At 43.6% G+C, this 22,907-nt stretch overlaps 1 protein-coding gene across 5 annotated transcripts in view; it reads left to right on the plus strand.

Annotated features, from left to right (window-relative positions):
• The window catches only part of LOC132591061 (phosphofurin acidic cluster sorting protein 1), a 127,946-nt gene that overhangs the window by 20,137 nt on the left and 84,902 nt on the right, over nucleotides 1-22,907 (plus strand). The window contains exon 1 of one of the 5 annotated variants that reach the window (XM_060263947.1): nucleotides 13,852-14,016. The exons of 1 other annotated variant lie outside the window; for it this stretch is intronic. In XM_060263947.1, coding sequence (XP_060119930.1) covers nucleotides 13,946-14,016 — 71 coding nt within the window. In that variant the 5' untranslated portion in view covers nucleotides 13,852-13,945. Of the gene's footprint in view, nucleotides 1-13,851; nucleotides 14,017-22,907 lie in introns of those variants that run through there. 3 more of the 5 variants (XM_060263945.1, XM_060263944.1, XM_060263943.1) reach the window with 3 other exon arrangements.

Raw genomic sequence — 22,907 nt, forward strand, 5'->3', positions numbered from 1 at the left:
TCTAGTTGGAAGTCTGCTTTGACTCTCTTCTGGGCTGTTATCTAAAAGTGCCCTTGGCAGTTTGTCCCACTGCCTGGCACACAGTATTTTTGTTACACTTGGATAAGTTTGCATTATTGTACTGTTTCAGATAAAGGACTCCAGTCCTGCCCGAATTCTGGAGACCTTTAGCTCTTATCCAGCAAATCATGTGTTTTGTTGATTTTAGGGCACGGAATCACAGGCCAGGCCTCTCTCTCTCTCTCAAACTGCAGAGCCCAGCTGACTTTTCATTTTGCGTCCTGCCCAGGTGTTGGTGCCTGCTGGATAATCTGGGACGCTGTGTACAGCAAAGCTGTGTGATTAAAAAATTGGTTTGTAGTGAAAAGTGTGCCTCTTTTCAACTGCAGCAAAAACTGATCAGATAAGAAAACCGTTATTTGTGTGGGAGGACTTCTAGTGTCCTGGCCCCACTGATGGATCTCCTGATGGTGCCTGGGTGTTTTTTGCCGCTATGTGACACAGAGTGTTGGACTGGATGGGTCATTGGCCTGATCCAACTTGGCTTCTCTTATGTTCTTATATTCTCTTATGCTCAAAGCAGCTTAGAAAGTCATCTTCTGCTCCTCTGTTTTAAACTCCCCCTGTGAGGTAGGCTGGCCCCAAGGTCACCCAACAAGCTTCCATGGCAGAGTGGAGATTTGAATGTGGTTTCCCAGATCTAGTGGTTTACCATGCTTGTAGGGTAGTTGTATTATGATGCAGAGATGACCCTTCTAAGATGTAACTCTCTTTAGCATTTGCAGCAGCCGAAATAGAGTCTTGTGTGACACTTTAATGACTAAGATTTATTGGGGCATAAGCTTTCATGTGTAGAACTTTTCATTTTGTCAGATGCATGAGGCCTTGCATTCAGTTGGCAAGTTCCCATACAGCAGAAAGGGTGGAGGTCAAAAGGCCCAGTTTCTCAGTACAAGATATGTGAGGTTAGTAACATTTTGTTGTTGTTCAGTTGCAAAGTCGATTCCGACTCTTTGTGACCCCATGGACAAAGTCACACCAGGCCCTCCTGTCTTCCACCATCCTCCGAAGTCTGCTCAAATTCATGTTTGTCACATCAGTAACGCTGTCCAGCCATCTCATCTTTTGCCGTTCCCTTCTTCTTTTGCCTTCCGTCTTCTCCAGTGAGTGCTCCCTTCTCATTTGAGATTTGAGCTTCAGCTTCAGGATTTGAGCTTCAGCTTCAGCATCTGACCTTCAGGGAAGAGTCAGGGTTGATTTCCCTTAGGACTGACTGATTTGATCTTCTTGCAGTCCAAGGGACTCTCAAGATTCTTCTCCAGGACCATAGCTCAAAAGCATCTTTTCTTCTGCGCTAGGCCTTCCTTATGGTCCAGCTCTCACAGCCATACATTACTACTGAGAATACCATTGCTTTGACTGTACGAATTTTTGTTGGCATGGTGATGTCTCTACTTTTTATTATACTGCCCAGGTTCGCCATAGCTGTCCTCCCAAGGAGCAAACGTCTTTTAATTTCATGGCTACAGTCACCATCTGCAGTGATCTTGGATCCCAGAAATGTGAAGTCTGTCACTACTTCCATGTCTTCCCCTTCTATTTGCCATGGGGATGGGACTGGGTGCCATGATCTTAGTTTTTTTTGATGTTGAGTTTCAAGCCTACTTTTGTGCTCTCTTTCACCCTCAACAAGAGGTCCTTTAGGTCTTCCTCACTTTCTGCCATTGGAGTGGTGTCATCTGCATATCTGAAGTTGTTGATGTTTTCCCGGCAATCTTAATTCCAGCTTGTGCTTCATCCAGGCCAGCATTCTGCATGATATACTCTGCATATAAATTAAATAAGCAGAGTGACAATATACATCCTTGTCGAACTCCTTTTCCTATTCTAAACATTGCAGAACACTAATTAAAAACAAGATGTAGTCAAGAGAATAAACCACCCAGAATGGATGTTGACTGTTTCCAGGTGCTGTTGAATTAACAAAGCAGGATGAATCTGGATAGTGTATATTATTAGGAAGGAAATTGAAAACAAATCAGCCAGTATCATAATGCCCCTGTATAAATCGATGGTGCGGTCTCATTTGGAATACTGTGTGCAATTCTGGTCACTGCACCTCAAAAAGGATATTATAGCATTGGAAAAAGTCCAGAAAAGTGCAACTAGAATGATTAAAGGTTTGGAACACTTTCCCTATAAAGAAAGGTTAAAACGCTTGGGGCTCTTTAGCTTGGAGAAATGTCGCCTGCGGGGAGACATGATAGAGGTTTACAAGATTATACATGGGATGGAGAAGGTAGAGAAAGAAGTGCTTTTCTCCCTTTCTCACAATACAAGAACTCGTGGGCATTCAATGAAATTGCTGAGCAGTCGAGTTAGAACGGATAAAAGGAGGTACTTCTTCACCCAAAGGGTGATTAACGTGGAATTCACTGCCACCGGAGGTGGTGGCAGCTACAAGCATAGCCAGCTTCAAGAGGGGTTAGATAAAAATAATGGAGCAGAGGTCCATCAGTGGCTGTTTGACACAGTGTGTGTGTGTGTGTATATATATGTGTATATATGTGTGTGTGTGTATATAAAAAAAATTTGGCCACTGTGTGACACGGAGTGTTTGATTTGATGGGCCATTGGCCTGATCCAACATGGCTTCTCTTATGTTCTTATAAGCCTGTACAGTGAATTTCAGGTTTGAGCTATGAAATCTCCATATGAATTCCAACTCTGCAGCCTCTTGCTACAGTCTCCCTCTGGGACAGTTTTTGCTAAAGAACTACACCTTTTAAGCCTCTTATTGAATAGGAAGGTTGAAATACTTCCCCGCTAATTGCTGAGTGTTTCCATTTTTAACATCTGTGTTGTGTCTTTTTATTTGCTTGCATAGAGACTGTCTGGGTTGGCTAATGTAAATGGCAGAAGGGCAATGATGTCATACGTTAGAATACATCCTGCCAGGCCATGCAAGTGCAGGTGAGTGAGCCCTTGAAATAAGAACATAAGAGAAGCCGTGTTGGATCAGGCCAGTGGCCCATTCAGTTCAACGTTTTGTTTGACACAGTGGCCCAAAACCCCCCAGGTGCCATAAGGAGGTCCATCAGTGGGGCTAGAACACTAGAAGCCCTCCCACTGTTTCCACCCCCCATCAAGAATACAGAGCATCACTGCCCCAGAGAATTCCATCAATACCCTGTGGCTAATAGCCACTGATGGACCTCTGCTCTATATGTTGATCCAGTCCCCTCTTGAAGCTGGCTATGCTTGTAACTGCCACCACCTCCTTTCGCTGTGAATTCCATATGTTAATCACTCTTTGGGTGAAGAAGCATTTCCTTTTATCCATTCTAACCCAACTACTCAGCAATTTCATTGAGTGCCCACGAGTTCTTGTACTGTGAGAAAAGGAGAAAAGTACCTCTTTCTCTACCTTCTTTATCCCATGCATAATCTTGTAAACCTCTATCTTGTCACCCCTTAGTTGACATTTCTCCATGCTAAAAAGCCCCAAGCGTTTTAATTTTTCTTCAAAGGGAAAGTGTTCCGACCCTTTAATCATTCTAGTTGCCATTCTCTGCACTTTTTCCAATGCTATATCTTTTTTGAGATGTGGTGACCAGAATTGTACACAATGCTCCAAATGAGGCCACACCATCCATTTATACAGGGGCATTATGATAGTGGCTGATTTGTTTTCAATTTCCTTCCCAATAATTCCCAGCATGGTGTTGGCTTTTTTTATTACAGTCGCACACTGTCTCGACATTTTCAGTGAGTTATCTATCATGTCCCCAAGATCTCTCTCTTGGTCAGTCTCCGCCAGTTCACACCCCATCAACTTGTATTTATAGTTAGGATTTTTGGCTCCAATGTGCATCACTTTGCACTTGGCCATGTTGAACCTCAATTGCCACATTGACACCCACTTGCCCAGCCTCAACAGATCCCTGTGGAGTGCCTCACGGTCCTCCCTGGTTCTCACCACCCTGAGCAAGTATGAGTGCTCTTTAAATTAGTATTAACACTTGCCTCACAGAGACACCATAAATATGGCTGTGTGGCTAAACCGCTGCAGGAATCTCCTGTGCAAATCTCATTAAAATAAACAGGAGTTGTGTAAGAGCACATAACAGTTTTGTTGGAGTGGACCAAATGGCTGTCTAGGCCAGCATCTTGTTTTCAGTGGCTAGCCAGATGCTTTCAAAATTCTCCAAATGGGGCAACATCCTTTTCCACTGTTCTTTAGCATCTGGCATTCATATCTAGCTTTTATGACTAATAGGTTTTTTTATCCATGTATCCGCCTTGGAGATGTCTGACCTTCTTTTAAAGCAGATCATCACTGCATCTTGTGGCAGCAAATTCCAGAAGGGGTGGTTACATGTTGTATCTGAAACGGTGACTCCTTGTGTCTCATGTGCTTTCTTGGATTCATGTTTTTATGTTGTTCTTGGAGAAGTGGGTTGGTGCTATTTTTTTCCATCAGCATTTGGCTTGCAGATCATCCTTCCTTCTAGACTCAGCTGGTCTGGCTGTCCTGATCCATGCCACTGTAATTTCCAGAATGAAGGACTGCACAAAAGTTCTAGGTGGGGCATCCTCTGAAGAGAATTTGGAAACTTCAGGTGGTGCAAAATGAATTGCCATCTGCTGGTTTAGATTGGGTGGTGTACAGGTATTCAGCTTTAAAAAATAAAGACGGAACTGGTTGGCACTTGCTTCTGATTTCAGTTCAGAATACTGGTTGTGGCTCATAAAGTTCTTTGGAACTTGAGACCAGTGTGTCTGAAGCACTAATGGTTTCCATACGAGCCCAGAGGCCAGCTTAGATCTTCTTGGCAGAACCTACTGATGGTGTTCTCTGTAGTCCATAAGGGCTTGACCCTTCTCAGTTGTCACACACCCAGACACACACACACACACACACACCAGTTGTAGTATGCCCTCTTGGAGATGGTATAAAAAGCAGCTAGCTTTTTGTTTTTATGTAGGATATGGAAAACTCTTGTTTTGCAGGACTTGTAGTGAAATTCAGTGTATTTTTTCCTTCTTTGATGAAAGTGAGTAGTGAGCATAATTATGATTGCATTTATAGATCACCAAGCCACCTGGAAGACAGTGGCTTGGAGGATTTCAGCATGGTTTTCTCCACCCCCCACAGACTGTCAATTTGTGCCATTTGCTTTATCGGTGTGGCCAAACTGTGGCTCGGGAGCCACATGTGGTTCTTTTACACAGATTGTGTGGCTCTTGAAGCCCCCACCACCCCATTGGCCAGCTTGGAGAAGGCATTTGTCTCTTTTAATCACTTCGTCAAGCCAGCTGGAGAATGCATTTAACGTTCAAGCTTCCTTCCTTCCTTCCTTCCTTCCTTCCTTCCTTCCTTCCTTCCTTCCTTCCTTCCTTCCTTCCTTCCTTCCTTCCTTCCTTCCTTCCTTCCTTCCTTCCTTCCTTCCTTCCTTCCTTCCTTCCTTCCTTCCTCACCTGATGTTTCCATCTTGCTGCTCTTGAACATCTCACATTTATTCTGTGTGGCTCTTACATTAAGCAAGTTTGGCTACCCCTGCCCTGAATCGGGGTGGGGGTGGGGAACAGCATTCCAGGCAGTGTGGAGGGCTGCATCAGGAGTGGGATCTGAAATAATCTCATTTCATGTTCTCAAATCACAGCTCTCATTAGAATCGAGCCATTACCCAAAAGCTCAGCGCTTGATTCCCAGCGGCTTGATTTAAGAGTACAAATATTCAGTCTGGTCATTTTCTCTAATAGATCTGCATGCTAACCAAGTAAAAAATATCAAATTAGTACAAAAAATTCCAGATATAACCAGTCTTCAAATTAGTAATAAAAACACAAACAATCTTGAGTTCAATCATTCTTGGGAATCTGCTCAGTTCAGTTAAAATAGCCAGGTATGTTTTGACTTGGACATTCATTGGTGGCTATTGTGCAGCATAAAGCATATTGTATTAAGAGGTTACTGGTTTTTTAAAAAAATTGTTATGCATTTGGTTGTTTTACATTAAAATAATTAAAATCATTTTTAACCATCCAGTTTAAATTCAAGTGAGTAGCTGTGTTGGTCTGAAGCAATAGGTTTGAGTTCAGTGGCCCCTTTAAAACCAACAAAATTAAATTCAAGAATAGCCAGAATTAAACTTCGTTGGTTTTAAAGGCACTGGGGCCATATATGCATGGGGGGGGGGGGGCGCGGTTTCTTGCAAATCTAGGGGAATCCCCAGGTTTCCAGGAAAATCTGAAAATTAAAATAAATAATAAATGATGATTTTAAAAATAGAATCTCCAAGACTGCTCCAATATCTGTTATTCAGTGCTGCAGTTTTCAGAAAGAGTAGGTCTTGTGTAGCTGCATCATCAGATTTCAGTTGCTTAGCAGTGTGTTTCAGAAAGTGGTTGCTTCCATATGAAGATAAATGCACTTTCAAATAGGATATATAAAATATATTAATGTATGAACCAGGACAGGTGGGGAGAGAATGCCAAGAGTGTTTCTGTGCACAAAACACTGTTGCCTACTGTTTCATAAGGTGGAGACGTTAGAAGACCTTCTAATGTACCTTAGCTGATGACCTCTTCATTTGGAACCGTTTAAACCAGGGGTGTCGAACTCACCTGCTATGAGGGCCGGATCTTGATCTTGTAGGGCCGGGCCATGTGTGTCATAAAATGTAATGCCAAATAGTGGAGACATAAACTTTATAAAGGACACAAACACGCACACTCAGCCTAATCCACCTCATTGGCTTGCTGAGCCTCAGCTAACAGAAAAAAGAAGCTTGGCTCAGTAGCTCTGCTGTGCAACTGAGAGAGCCTGGCAAAGCTAGCTCTCCTTCCCCCACTTCCTCCCCAAGGGAGGAGCTTTGCTCTTTTGCTCCTGTGTGATTGAGCAAGCCTGGCAAAGCAGGTTGTGATGCAGAAGGAAGCAAGAGAGGGAGAAGGAAGCAGATGACAGTGAGTTGCTCGTGGGCCTGATAGGAACCCTCCAGGGGCCTGATTTGGCCCCCAGGCCATATGTTTGACACATCTGGTTTAAACTGTTATAACATCTTATAATTGCTTTGAATTGTGCTTGAAAAGAAACTGGGTGTGTCAAAGCTGAACCCTGTGGGTCCCCAGGGTGGTTGTGCACAAGTAACCAAACCTTTGTTTGTTTTTAAAAGCTTATGAAGTGTTATTTAATTTCTTTAAAAATAAAGATTTACTCTACAGACAACACATTAAAATCATGCAGCAGAAAGTACCCCAAAGAAAACTAGCTTAACTTTTCAGGATCTGCAGTAGATGGTATAAACCTTAAATTCAGAGAGCCAGCTTGGTGTAGTGGTTAAGAGCAGCAGACTAATCTGGAGAACCAGGTTCAATGCCCCACCCCTCCACTTGAAGCCAGCTGGGTGACCTTGTGTCAGCCACAGTTCTCTCACCCCAAAAAAATCAACCGAGCTTGCCACAAAAAGAGCTAGAGTTTCAGGCTGCCAGCCAGTCATTAGAACTCCTGGTTATATACTACACCCACTGCCATACAATAATAATTATTAATTATGATTATTAACCTTAAATCCCAGAGTCAAAAGCCAAAGCTTTGGTGTTCTCTACATTGCTAGCAATTGCAGTTCAAGCATATCGTAGTCCACAGACCATAGCTTTTAGCCCATCAGAATCCAGGCTAGTCACCCTTCCTGGGGGCCTTAGTTTAATTCAAGTTTTTTTAGCTCATCCACTTCAGGCAATGATGACATCCAATCAGGACATGTTCTCAGGAGAAGTATCTAGGAGATTATCTTATCACCCCTTCCATCCAACAGGCCTCAGGCTCTCATGAGAAGCTAATTACCATGCTTTCACCTGTTGCCTTGAAGATGATAAGGGCTATGCAGGCTGAGAGACCAATTAGTAACACCTGCAGGATGGACCAGGCCTATTACTGTCCACATTGACTTTTCGTTTTTTGGAGGGGGGGAGACAAGGCGTGCTTTGCCTCACTGTGTCAGTAAAGTTCTTTTAGCATTAGGGTAATTAGAATAATCTGGTGGCAATATCATGGCCCCATTAACATCTTCAAACATCCTTCAAAAGCATTCTCAGGTGCAACACATGACAGACCAGGGGTAGAAGAAGATGATGATATTGGATTTATATCCCGCCCTCCACTCCGAAAAGTCTCAGAGCGGCTCACAATCTCCTTTACCTTCCTCCCCCCCAACAGACACCCTGTGAGGTGGGTGGGACTGAGAGAGCTCTCCCAGAAGCTTCCCTTTCAAGGACAACTCCTGCGAGAGCTATGACTGACCCAAGGCCATTCCAGCAGCTGCAAGTGGAGGAGTGGGGAATCAAACCCAGTTCTCCCAGATAAGAGTCTGCACACTTAACCACTACACCAAACTGGCTCTTGGGAGCCACATGTCTGGCATCTCCAAAAAAGGGTCCAGGCAAATAGGTGTGAAAAACCTCAGCTTGAGATCCTGGAGAGCCGCTGCCAGTCTGAGAAGACAATACTGACTTTGATGGACCAAAGGTCTGATTCAGTATAAGGCAGCTTCATATGTTCATATGTGGCTCTTTCACACGTATTGTGTGGCTCTCAAAGCCCCCACTGCCCTGTTGGCTGCCTTGGAAAAGGCATTTCTCTCTTTAAATCACTTCTCCAAGCCAAGCCAGCTGGTGGCTTGGAGAAGGCATTTAAAGTTAAAGTTGCTTTTTTTCCACCTCTCCCTCCCCATCTGTTTTCCTTCCCTTCTTGCCTTGTGGCACTCAAACATCTGACATTCGTGTCTTGTGGCCCTCAAACACCGGACGTTTATTCTTTGTGGCTCTTAGGGACTATGAGGAGCATATTGCAAAAAACATAAAGACCAACAATAAAACTTTCTTCAAATATATTAGAAGTAGGAATCCAGCCAGGGAGGCAGTGGGGCCCTTGGATGACCATGGGGTAAAAGGATTACTGAAGGAGGATAGGGAAATGGCTGAGAAGCTAAATGAATTTTTTGCCTCCGTCTTCACTGTAGAAGACGAGAACTTTTTGCCCGCCCCAGAACCACTAATTTTGGAAGGGGTGTTGAAAGACCTGAGTCAGATTGAGGTGACAAATGAGGAGGTCCTACAACTGATAGACAAATTAAAAACTAATAAGTCACCGGGTCCGGATGGCATACATCCGAGAGTTCTGAAGGAACTCAAAGTTGAACTTGTGGATCTTCTAACAAAAATCTGTAATCTTTCATTGAAATCTGCCTCCGTTCCTGAGGACTGGAAGGTAGCAAATGTCACCCCCATCTTTAAAAAAGGTTCCAGAGGAGATCCGGGAAATTACAGGCCAGTCAGTCTGACTTCAATACCGGGAAAGTTGGTAGAAACCATTATCAAGGACAGAATGAGTAGGCACATTGATGAACACGGGTTATTGAGGAAGACTCAGCATGGGTTCTGCAAGGGAAGATCTTGCCTCACTAACCTGTTGCATTTCTTTGAGGGGGTGAACAAACATGTGGACAAAGGAGACCCGATAGATGTTGTTTACCTTGACTTCCAGAAAGCTTTTGATAAAGTTCCTCATCAAAGGCTCCTTAGAAAGCTTGAGAATCATGGAGTAAAAGGACAGGTCCTCTTGTGGATCAAAAACTGGCTGAGTAATAGGAAGCAGAGAGTGAGTATAAATGGGCAGTCTTCGCAGTGGAGGACGGTAAGCAGTGGGGTGCCACAGGGCTCGGTACTGGGTCCCATGCTCTTTAACTTGTTCATAAATGATTTAGAGTTGGGAGTGAGCAGTGAAGTGGCCAAGTTTGCGGATGACACTAAATTGTTCAGGGTGGTGAGAACCAGAGAGGATTGTGAGGAACTCCAAAGGGATCTGTTGAGGCTGGGTGAGTGGGCGTCAACGTGGCAGATGCGGTTCAATGTGGCCAAGTGCAAAGTAATGCACATTGGGGCTAAGAATCCCAGCTACAAATACAAGTTGATGGGGTGTGAACTGGCAGAGACTGATCAAGAGAGAGATCTTGGGGTCATGATAGATAACTCACTGAAAGTGTCAAGACAGTGTGCGTTTGCAATAAAAAAGGCCAATGCCATGCTGGGAATTATTAGGAAGGGAATTGAAAACAAATCAGCCAGTATCATAATGCCCCTGTATAAATCGATGGTGCGGTCTCATTTGGAGTAGTGTGTGCAGTTCTGGTCGCCGCACCTCAAAAAGGATATTATAACTTTAGAGAAGGTGCAGAGAAGGGCAACTAGAATGATTAAAGGGCTGGAGCACTTTCCCTATGAAGAAAGGTTGAAACGCTTGGGACTCTTTAGCTTGGAGAAACGTCGACTGCGAGGTGACATGATAGAGGTTTACAAGATAATGCATGGGATGGAGAAAGTAGAGAAAGAAGTACTTTTCTCCCTTTCTCACAATACAAGAACTCGTGGGCATTCGATGAAATTGCTGAGCAGACAGGTTAAAACGGATAAAAGGAAGTACTTCTTCACCCAAAGGGTGATTAACATGTGGAATTCACTGCCACAGGAGGTGGTGGCGGCCACAAGTATAGCCACCTTCAAGAGGGGATTGGATAAAAATATGGAGCAGAGGTCCATCAGTGGCTATTAGCCACAGTGTATGTGTGTATATAACATTTTTTGCCACTGTGTGACACAGAGTGTTGGACTTGATGGGCCGTTGGCCTGATCCAACATGGCTTCTCTTATGTTCTTATGTTCTTACGTCAAGCAAGTTTGGCCACCCCTGTGGCAGACCAACACGGCTGCCCCCTTGGATCTAGTACTCAAGCCTGTTAGCAGAGCATGGATAACATAGAGTTGCTTTGCAAATCCTGGAAAGCCTGAAAGCATCCTTGGCCTCTTTTGCTTCTTGGCCAATCAGCAGATCCAGAGCGCTGCTGTTCATAGTATTTCCCATTTCCTGACTGTCACGTATCATGCCTCCGCCTTGCAGATTTCGTTTGTAGAATGGTGAGTCCGTGTGCAGTTGAAAAACTGCTGGCCAATGAATAAATGATGCCGTGGCTCTCCAGCCAACCTTAATGTACTACTTATGAAACTGCAATTACTGAAACATTTTATGAAGTTTATTACTAGATTGCAAGAATGACTCTGCAGAAATGGACTCCTGAGATTTGGGCATGTGACCTGGGGTGGGGAGTGTTCATATTTCCCCCCCCAAAAAACAATAAAAACCTGGACTTTCTGTGGTTTGGTGATTACCACACTCAATTAAATATTTCCTGGTGATTCCCCCCCCCCCCTTTGCTATTTGCCAACAGTTTCAAAAACGTGCCTGAGCTAGTCCTGAATGATGAAATAGTTAGGAACCATTGGCTGTTTCTGCGGTGAAATTCTTGACAAGAAATAACTTGAACAATTAATGTCTCATCGGTTTATTTACAGTGCCCTGCTGCTTTTCTGTGCATTAAGGGTTGAGTCATTATGGGTAATGTGCTTTTGTGCTGACCGCAAACAATACATACCTAGTGCAATTGTACTAATCCATCAACACAGTAGGCTGAAGCGGGATAAGGGTGTGTGTTGCCTTTGTGTTTGAGCCGTATTTAAATCATGGTAGCAGTCGATCTGCCAAAAAGCAATGATGTACCTGTGCCATGTCCCAAAGAGCCATGAGATGAAAATTAAAAAGGAAGGAGCCCTGCTGAACTACAGCAGTTTGAGCTGAGGATTCCAAATAAAAGATGCCTCTTACGCTGTGTGACAGTTTGATTAGTGTGCAAATAATGGCTTGCCTGGTCGCCTGTGGAGAGTAAGAATCTCCTGCAGATGAGCAGGCAGGGGGAAATTCACAGACATTTGTCTTTGTTTCCCTTTAATCTGCGAGCAATTTGCATAGGTTTGTGTGCAGGCTGCTCAGAATTGTTGAATGCGAGTAGTTTGGGTGGATTTACAAGGTGGACATATTGTGGAATAACAGGAATTCCTTTCAGAATTGGGGACTCCCCCTTCCCTTTGTAAATAGTGTCATGCAACACCCTTAGACTCCAAAGTAAAATAATAATAGTTGTCTGACCCCCAGGGGTTTTCTTTGGTAGCAGGAGCTCATTTGCATGTTAGGTCACACCCCCTGATGTAGCCAATCCTCCAAGGGCCTACAGTAGACCCTGTAAGCTCTTGGAGGATTGGCTACATCAGGGGTGTGGGGCCTAACATGCAGAGGAGTTCCTGCTACTAGAAAAGCCCTGCTGACTGCTTTCTGGAAAGTGTGGAAACTGGATCGAGCAAGATCAAAGCCAAACGGGGTAGTGTGTTAGAACAATGTCATCATGAAAAAGCTTCCAAAGTCAAGATGTGATTGAGGATCCTCATAATATGGAAACCACAGATGTTCTAGGCCAGGCATGCTGCAGATAGGAAGGCTGAGAAGAACACTGGGGGAGAAATGTGTTCTCTTCTGAGTTCTATTTCTGTTTTTGTAATAGGGAAACTGGAGTTTTGGGAGCAATATAAACCATCCTTCCAATGAAATATTTTCTCTTGGAAATGAGTGGAATGGTTTAAGACATGAAGACTTCTATATAAAATGATCTATGGCTTTAGAGAGTAATTCCTGTGTCTGCCGACGACATACAGAACCTGCTAGTCATCTGCTGATAGGACAGGCAGAAAGGAGTAATGTTGCCCCTTTCCCCCTCCTCACTTGCACCTCATCGACTCATGTGGCTGTCATTTCACATGGCTCCTGTTATCCCTAGTATTGGCTTTTCAGGGTTAGAGAAAATACTGTTGTGGGGAAAGAAAAGCCAGGGAGATTGGCATTCCTTGTGCGAGCGGCTCTCTCCTTGCATTCCTTGTGCGAGCTCCAATCCATTTTCTGTCAAAGCAGCAAAATACATTTGGGTTGATAAGTGAGTATTGCATATATTTCGGCTTTCTCCCAGAAATGTTGAAAGTTTATGTCTAGATGGAGCAGCGGTAGAGCAAAGGCTGTGGTGTAATCTTTCTGACCCCGTAGCCACCCTTATCTCCTGTCTGAACTGACTGAAGGTGTAATGGCTCAGCTATGTCCTAGAAACCCAGGGGTCCCTTGTTTAAAGGCAGCCACGCTACAGTGTTCATCTGCTGAGAATCTGTGCTTAGGTGAGCAGGAAGCCTCCTAAGTTCTCACACTGGAGGGTGAGTGGAAATCTCCTAGTTGCTCACTCCATTTGCTGAAATTCCTCAAAACCCTCCCCCCCATGTTCAGTATCTAGTCAGATGATATCATCCCTGCTTGGAGTTCCAGCAGAAGGGGGCAGTCTGATGTGTTTCTTTACAATGCCATGTGGATAAACTAGCTTCCTTTTCTTCTCCTGGCACCTGTAATGGTCACTGGGGAGTAATCTTGATTTCATTTGTACTCGTCAAACACCTATCTGATTTTTGTACTCATTGCTGGCTTGCACGTTCTCAAGTTTTGTTCTCCTCTAGGCTTGCACGTACAGCATGGCTTTCTACCTTTTTCTTTGGGGCTATTAATGTTTCAGTATAATAGCCCTGATGTAAAAACAGGTGGAAGGTTCCTGTCCATGTTGTCTCTTGTCTCAACCCATGCCCACTCCCCCCCACACACACATCTGTCCTTCCCCACGAAAGCAGTGCAGATCTCTGACTTTTGGGTGCTTTGCTGTCCCAGTGAGGTGTCTTTATTCCTACAAGAGGTTAAACTGCCAGTTTTTACATGCAGCTTAAGGGATGAAGGCATTCTTCAGGTACCGGAAGTCAAGACTATTCAGTTACTTCCCTGTAGTCAGCATATGAGGTGTGCAGTGATCATCCAGAAACTGCTATTGCTTAATCATTCATGGGACCTTTGCCATTGATGTGTGGTGCGTACAAAACAATCCACTTGAACTCTGAAGAACTTAACAGAAGCATGGTTGAATGGCTGTTCCGGAGCTGTCCCTCAGAGAAATGAATAACTCAGGAGTATGCTCTCATGAGCGGCTTGGAAAAGCTGAAGATGGGAGGTACCATGTCCCGGATGAGGAGTCTGTACTTATACAATGGGTAAAGTTATTTCTTCTTTTGTGCATATTTCCCTTGTTGAATGTTAACTTTCTAAATCTTCTAGAAGAGGGGGATATTATGTACGTGTCTTTCCTATTCTCCCAGCTCCTCTCCCTCCAGATGGAAAGTAATGTCTTACCCAGATGACTTTCAGTCTGAAAGTGGCCAGCAGGTTCAAGGGGTGTTCAGAATACAAGTGGGCATGACATTGTACCTGGTCAAACAGTGTCTTATTTGGGAACAGGACGGCAGGTTTTGGGGTCTATAAGCCAGAGGCTGCTTCCCTTTTACTTCCATCAGCATGTAATGCCTGACCCAAGGGCCTTGGGACCTTGTATCATGCTAAAGAACCTCCTTGTGATGCAAGCTGTTGAAAGGTGGTAGTGCTTTCCTTCTGTGTACTGTTGCCAAGGACAAATCTCCTGTGCCAAGTACACCTCTTACCTTCTTGATGCGTACCTGTCCTGCTTCAGAAAGCAGAATGTGGTCAAATTAGAACTGTCATGAAAATAACCTGTTTGCTCCATTTGCCTTGATCCTTGGTATATTGGATCCTACCTTGCCTGTATTCTCTGTATTTGGTATCTTTCATTTGCAAGTCAGGTTTTTAAAAAGCTATTATTGATTGTGCCCATCTGTTCTCAGGCAGTACTATTACAGACCTTATATGATCTTGGGGTCATCCAGTTGCTTCTTCGCCAGTGCAAAATACACCTGCCATGTATAGGCAGTGCCCTTCTGTTGTGTCCGCAGAACAAACAGGGGCCATAGACCTTCTGTTTGTTTGTTTTTGTTCTTTTCTGTCCTGCCTCTATTAATTGCATCTGCAGACATGGGCCCTAACCCATGAACGCTTATTCTAGGATACAGTTTTGTGGTCTTTTTAAGTGCCACAGGACTCCTGTTTGTTATTACTGGCTGAATGAAATGTGATTTAATTTCTGGAATGACCACATGATGTTTTCATGCTAATAGAATCCTGCTGACTTGTATCAGTTCTAAGCACCAGGAGCAGGTAACCTGATTCTGTGCAGATCCAGTGCAGAGAGAAAATAATGAAGAGTTTATGTAATTAACAAGAAACAGGTGGTGGGTTAAACTCTTCTGCATGCTTGTAATGCCATTTCAAAGAGAGAATACTTTGGTTTGATGGATGGGGCTTCTGGTCTAGCTGAGTGCTGTATATGAGACCCAGGAAAGAAGATGAATTATGCATATTGAGGGTATTTTTCAGCTTACTTGCTTTCCATCCTTCTTCAAAGGGTGTTTGAAAATAATGCTGTTTTATCTTCTGAACCAGCCCTGTAATGTAGGTTAGACTAAGGGAGCGTACCTGACCTAAGATTGGCAAGCTTTGTGGTTAAATGGGATTCAGAGACTGCCTGCCTCTGGATGTTCCCTTCAGTAACTATGGCTGGTATCCCTTGATAGGCCTATCCTCTATGAATCTGTCTAGTCCCCTTTTAAAGCTGTCTGTGCCTGTGGACATCGTGACATCCTATGGCAGTGAATTCCACTTTTTAAATACTCGCTGCAACATGATGTGGCTGCCTAATAGCTGTGCAAGCTAGGCCTGCACTTAACCATTGCTGTGTGTGTACCATTTCCGATACCATGTGATTTTAACTTTTAAGATACCGATCTGGAAGGTGGTATGTAAGTGTCTAATCTTTCCCCTCTGCAAGTCAGCCTATGCAGCCCATGCCTCGGTGTGCTACAGGTGAAAATATTTTTGCTCCAGCAAGGTTCTTGCAGGGTTTTAGCTCTTGTTTTATTCGATTTGTCCTTGAACTGGGAGAATATCTGCTTTTGTACTCTTGCTTTCTGGCAATCAGATGATGGGGATTCATCTGTAAGCACTGGATGGTTTCTGTGCAGTGGCGGAAATTCCTGGCTTCTGTCCAAGCTGAACTGAGTCTTGAATCCTGCATGGACCTGGAAAGGTAGTGAAAATCTTGCTGAGGGTTAAGTTACAGGCATCTTAAGTCTGGTTGTCTGTGATTGAAGCCAGCACACAAAGAAAAATCCACTGTTTTGAAGGTAGCCATGCCATATTGTAGCAATTATTATTAAGTGACAACCTTGACATTTGGCAGTTCAGGATTTTACATTCATGCTGCAAAACTAAAAGGCTCTTTAAAGGTGTCCTGGTGAACGATATCAATCTTCCTTTTTGTCCACTTACATCCAGCATCAGTTTTGAAAAGCGGGAAGCCTGTCAGCTGTCCTCAAGCCTATCCCTGCTTTTCTTCGACGGGGCGCCGCTGAAAGCGGCGCACCGGGTTAGGAGTCTGGGAGTCTTACTGGAGCCTTCTTTATCAATGGAGGCCCAGATTGCAGCCACTTCCAAGTCAGCCTTTTTTCACCTGAGGCGGGCAAGGCAGTTGGCTCCCTTCCTAGAGCGCCAGGACCTGGCAACGGTACTTCACGCAACGGTCACCTCGAGACTGGACTACTGTAATGCCCTCTACATGGGGCTGCCTCTGTACCGAACCCGGAAGCTGCAGCTGGTGCAGAACGCAGCGGCCAGACTGTTGTTGGGGCTCCCTAAATGGGAGCACATACAGCCTGGGCTGCGCGAGCTGCACTGGCTGCCAGTTATATACCGGATTCGTTACAAAGTGCTGGTCATCACCTTTAAAGCCCTATATGGTCGAGGACCTGTCTACCTTAGGGACCGTCTCTCCCCATACGAACCCCAGAGAGCACTGAGGTCAGCTGGAAAAAACTTGTTGACCACCCCCGGACCGAAAGAGGTGAAGCTGCAATGCACCCGTAACCGGGCCTTCTCCTCTGTAGCCCCGAACCTATGGAACCAACTTCCAGAGGAAATGCGGGCCCTGCGGGACCTTGAACAATTCCGCAGGGCCTGCAAAACCTTCCTCTTCCGACTGGCTTTCGCTGACGAAGAAAGAAATTGCTAATGATTACCGCCATTATAAAAGCACAATTAGCATTAGCACTTTTATCAATTTAATTAAGTGATTTTAAACTTATCAGAATTTTTTAATGTTTAATGTTAATGTAACCCTGTCTTTTGTATAAGGGAAATTGAATGATGTTGTTAGCCGCCCTGAGCCTGCTCCGGCGGGGAGGGCGGGATATAAATAAAATTATCTATCTTATCTATCTTACTACCAGCTCCTGCTGTTTATAGAGAGGGCAATCTCTGTCTTTTATGTAAAGCAGAGCTGCCTGCAACTCTTGCACATTCCATTTGCCTGCCCTGTTTTCCATGGCTGCCAGCAGCGGTGGATGTTGAGCGACAGGGTTCGCTTCTCTTCTCAGAATGTGCAAGTCTGAACAAACCTCCCATTCGGTATCCTGGTCTGTGAATTTCCTGATTGTCGACTCTGAACACGTTATGACTTGGCTCAGCATGGCTAATTGACTGTGTTTTAGCTTGGAATGTAGTCCATGCCTAGCAGTAAGAAGAAGGGTCCTTGAAATGACCTTGCGTGGCAGCAGCTGTTTAACGTGACAGTCATGTCTGACTTTGGCTACTCTGGTCCAGAACATGAGAGAGAACAGGTGATTTGTTGTTGAGTTTTCTGTGTGAGTTGGGAGTTAATTTGTTGGAACCAATGTGAAAAGGGGGTGGGTGGGCTAGGATTGTCAGGTCCCTGCCACTGGGAATGGGGAGGGTATGGTTGCTAGATCCAGGTTGAGAAACTCATGGAGATACAAGAATGAAGCCTGGGAAGGACAGGGACCTCAGTGGAGAAAAGTGCCATAGAGTCCACCTTCCAAAACATCAATTTTCTACAGAGAAACTGATCTCTGTAGTCTGGAGATGAGCTATAATTCTGGGGGATCCCCAGGCCCCACCTGGAAGCTAGGAGGAAGAAGGAAAAATTGAAACTTGTAAATCACTATCTACGGAATGTATAAAATTCGAAAGTAACTATTTTTTTCAGAGAGACAGCATGCATTCAGCTTCACGGTAACCTCCTGACCTGAATATTACAACAAAGGAGGAGGAAAAAGAGAGGCCAAAGGTAACTAAGCACTGGATTAGTAGTACTGTTCTTAGGAGGTGAAGCTTTTGAAGTAGAGCTGCCAGCTCACCTCAAACAATGCATCCCTGTCTTACTTCTCAGGCTGCAGTGCTGTGAACTGGATTTTTCTTGCAGCTGTTCCAAATTGGCAAAATAATGCGCTGTTGGATGTTAAAATTTAACTGCTTGTAAGGCCATGGTTCCCAATGTTTTTGACATCAATTTTTTTTAACACTCTCCACTCTTTATAGTAGTTGTTGTACTATTAGTATCTGTTTGAGAAAACACATGAAGAAAGATTAAAAGGACAATGCTTGATGCATACATGGATCCATGGACCTTATGATAGTTTTATGGATCCCCCCCGGTTAGTAACCACTGATCTAAGAAGCTTAGGAGATGCGTCACTTTGCAGCTTTTTCACTTGCAGGGATGAGAAAATATTTAATATTTTTGTGCACCTGTTTACAGCTGCCTCCATGTTCTTTATCTGTGATCAAAAGCCAAGTCTTGGAGGTGAACCTATTTGATGCTTAACTTTTTGCTTGTTCGGGCTTTTAAAATGGCAGCACTGGAAGCTCCTAATGCAAATGTGATGGTAAATGATGCTTCGGGGTAGAAACAAGGATTCAGGTGTGAAAAGCTTGAATGTTACAGTTCTCTCATTTTTTGCAGGGTGCTCAGTTATTTGAAGTTAAGGGCAACTTTCAGAAATACGGAGCTGTTCATAAGCAGCAACATGCCTTTTGCATATTTGTGGGGCAACTTAAAGCCACCTTGAACCATGAGGAAAGGGAGGGAGAGTATAAGTGTTTTGATAAAAAAAAAAGTCCTGTGCTTTTTGGGGGAAGGGGAGCCCAAATCCTTGTAGCTTGAGAAGAGAAGGAGCAGCGAGATGGTTTTGCTGTTCTGTGGCACAGTGCGTGAATTCATTTAAAATTCCAGTGGCGCATTGATGTTGCTGTTTCAGTGTAAAATGACTTGAGGGAAAATGTGTCATGTTTGAGCCAGACCCTTTTGAACTTCCCCTCAAGTAAATGCACTCAAGTGGGAACTCTGCCTTTATGAGTTCACTCATTGTCTTGTGAAACAAGTGAACTTATTTGCATCCTCCCAGCATTCTCAGGGTATTCCCCTTTGTACTCCTCTTGCAAATGATGAAATGGGTTTCGGTGGGAGAGTTAAGTGAAGCGCTTTTCTCCTATCGATTAAAGGTGAGAAGATTTAGAAGTGCTTCATTTTGGCAAAAGCTTGGTGATAGGCCTGCTATATACACAATGGGCACAGTCTCCTTAAGGGGCTTCTTTATTTATTTGAAACTGCCTTTCCACTCAATCAAAATTGCAATGCAGTAAACCATGAAAACGTTTAAACATTTCAGCAGTTAAAAACGTTTAAAATTATTTAATAATCTGATAAAACCCTATAAACACCAGAAGGTATTGGATATATTCCAAATGAAACAATATATTTCTTTATTTATATCTCGCCTTTCACCCTGATGGGGAACAAAAGTGGCTTACATCGTTATCTGCTTCATTTTATCCTCACAACAACCCTAGGTTATGCTGAGAGTGTGTGACTGGCCCGAGGTCACCCAGCAAACTTCCATGGCGCAAGTGGAGATTTGAACTTGGATTCTCCAGATTCTAGTCCAACACTTTAACCACTCCCTGATAAAGTCTTGGAATCATGCTGTGGGTCGTGTGCCCCCCCCCCCCCCGAGCATCTTCCACATCTTCAATTATAATCTGACTGCAGGACATGGAATGACCTATTTTATGATGTGCTTATCAAGTGATGGGGATGGGCCCAGTGGTAGAGCATCTGCTTGGTCAGCAGAAGGCCCCAGGTTCATTCTTTGGGCATCTCCAGCTTAAAAAAAAGAAGGTATGTAGGTATGTAAAAGATCTGTACGTTAGACTTTGAAGAGTCACTGCAAATCCGAGTAGATAGTGACCTTGATGGTTCATTATAAGGTGGTTTCATGTGTTATGATCATACTTCATAAATTATAATTTTTTTGATCATTAGTGGGATCTTGGTAACTTATCTGTGAGATGGTATCTTGCCCCACGTTACAGCACTGTTTAAAAGATTCTGTTTTATGAAAGACAGAATTTCCAGAATGAGTGTTCTGGTTTTGAGGGTGGCTAGAAACACATAGCTGCATGAAGGAAGTGGGTTCACCAAAGCCAGGAGCCATTTTTCTGTTGTTGTTTTTGTTCCGTATTTCCCAAAGATGTAAATGTCTAGAGCTGAGAGAGCCCAGGCTTTTTATTTTTATCTCAAGTTGGTAATCTCACAGCTACGCTCCCATTCAGACTCAGCACAGGCATGTGGTTAGGAACCTGAAATGAAATAGAGCAAGGCTCTTTTAGCTGTGGAACATACATCCTCGGGAAACATAGAACAGTGAGAGGAAAAGTCCCTGGCTTTGAGCAAGAGGAAAGGAGGAGATGAGGAACACCACCATTTGAAGGATTTCACCAACTTGCACATGTGCAGGTGCAAGAACAATACCTACAACTTGACATATAACTGTTTCAAAAAGCAATGTCTGATAAGGACCCTGGGTACGTCGATTGGTGTTCAGTAGCTACTCTTCCAGCTGCCTTGCTGAATGTTGCTACCTGGAAGTTCCAGACTCCTTGCTGTCCTGCTAATTTTAAATCACAAGTGCATCTTTGAGATAATCAAAAGAAAGGCTTAACAAAAATGCACTTTTTGGGCCATTGTAAATCTGAAAATTAATCCCCCCCCCCCCCGCCAAAAAAAGCTTATAGCGTTCCTGAATACAACCATTGCACAGTTGCATACCCAACAGTATGCAAGTTTTAGGCATATAAATGAATCAGTCTTAGATATTTAAATACCATTTGCAGCCAAATAATTTGACCTTGGTTAATAATGTGTTGGAAGTAATTCTAATATGTATAGAAAGAGAGACCCTTTAAAACAGGGTCCCCAACTCTGTGGCCACTGACCAGTACCGGTCCATGGCATGTTAGCAACCGGTCTGTGAGCTGTATAATTATTTCATTATGCATTACAATGTAATAATAGAAATAAAGTGCACAATTGTATCATCCCAAAACCATCGTGTCCCACCCCCTGGTCCATGGAAAAATTGCCTTCCACAAACATAACATAAGAGAAACCATGTTGGATCAGGCCGATGGCCCATCCAATCCAACACTCTGTGTCACACAGTGGCCAATATATGTGGTCCCTGATGCCAAAAAGGTTGGGGACCACTGAGTCCGCCTTGGCGGGGAGGGCGGGATATGTGGAATAAAAATAAATAAATAGAATAAATTAAAATCTTTGTTTGTTTGATTGAAGAACCCTGATCCCTTATCTCAGTGTACACAAAATCAGTAGTAGATTCACGTGGGTAGCTGTGTTGGTCTGAAGCAACTGAAAAACTGAAGCAACTGAACAGTGTGCGTTTGCAATAAAAAAGGCCAACGCCATGCTGGGAATTATTAGGAAGGGAACTGAAAACGAATCTGCCAGTATCATAATGCCCCTGTATAAATCGATGGTGCGGTCTCATTTGGAGTACTGTGTGCAGTTCTGGTTGCCGCACCACAAAAAGGATATTATAGCATTGGAGAAAGTCCAGAAAAGGGCAACTAGAATGGTTAAAGGGCTGGAACACTTTCCCTATGAAGAAAGCTTGAAACGCTTGGGACTCTTTAGCTTGGAGAAACGTCGACTGCGGGATGACATGATAGAGGTTTACAAGATAATGCATGGGATGGAGAAAGTAGAGAAAGAAGTACTTTTCTCCCTTTCTCACAATACAAGAACTCGTGGGCATTCGATGAAATTGCTGAGCAGACGGGTTAAAACGGATAAAAGGAAGTACTTCTTCACCCAAAGGGTGATTAACATGTGGAATTCACTGCCACAGGAGGTGGTGGCGGCCACAAGCATAGCCACCTTCAAGAGGGGTTTAGATAAAAATATGGAGCAGAGGTCCATCAGTGGCTATTAGCCACAGTGTGTGTATGTGTGTTTGTGTGTGTGTGTGTATATATATATATATAATTTTTTGGGGCCACTGTGTGACAGAGTGTTGGACTGGATGGACCATTGGCCTGATCTAACATGGCTTCTCTTATTTTCTTATGTAACAAAGTTCAAGTTCAGTGGTGACATGAAGACCACCAACAAAGTTTTATTCAAGGTGTATAAGCTTTCGTGTGCATGCACACTTCTTCAGATAAATTGAAATAGAAGTTACCAATCCATACATATAGGTACTGCTTGGTCCCTGCATTTGTTAAACATCTTCATCATGTTGTATGCTAATTTGCTGCTCACCATCTACCTATATGTATGGGCTGGTAACTTCCATTTCAATGTTACCTGAAGAAGTGTGCATGCACATGAAAGCTTATGCTTTGAATACTTAGTTGGTCTTAAAGGTGCTGCTGAACTCGAATTAAATTCAGAAGTAGTACTGGTAACGGATAAGCTTTTAAACCTTTTCCTAGGCTGCTAGAGTTAATGCAGCTATTAAAATGGCTTCTACTTCAAGAACCCATTTCTGCTGCTGCATTCAAAGCATTTTGTAGTTTACAAGATAATTGGACTGTAATTTTTTTTACTTAATTACAGTCTTTCTGTACTCTTACCAATCAACATTTTCTTCTCCTTATTCTAATGCTTGCTTTAACACTAGAGGAAGGCTATATGTGGGTGTTTTTCTAGGGTGGAGGAGGGGATCTTTCTTCCAATCAGACTATTTTATGGTGGCTTTTTTTTAAAAAGACATCTGTGAAAGATGCTAATTCTGTGCATTTCAGGAGAGCTTTCACTTTTACCTTCAAGGGTTTCCTGTGAAGATAGCCAACAGAAAGATGTGAAAGAGTGAATGGCTCT

The sequence above is a fragment of the Heteronotia binoei genome, unplaced genomic scaffold, assembly GCF_032191835.1.
Source record: "Heteronotia binoei isolate CCM8104 ecotype False Entrance Well unplaced genomic scaffold, APGP_CSIRO_Hbin_v1 ptg001401l, whole genome shotgun sequence".
In the NCBI taxonomy this organism is placed as follows: Eukaryota; Metazoa; Chordata; class Lepidosauria; order Squamata; family Gekkonidae; genus Heteronotia; species Heteronotia binoei.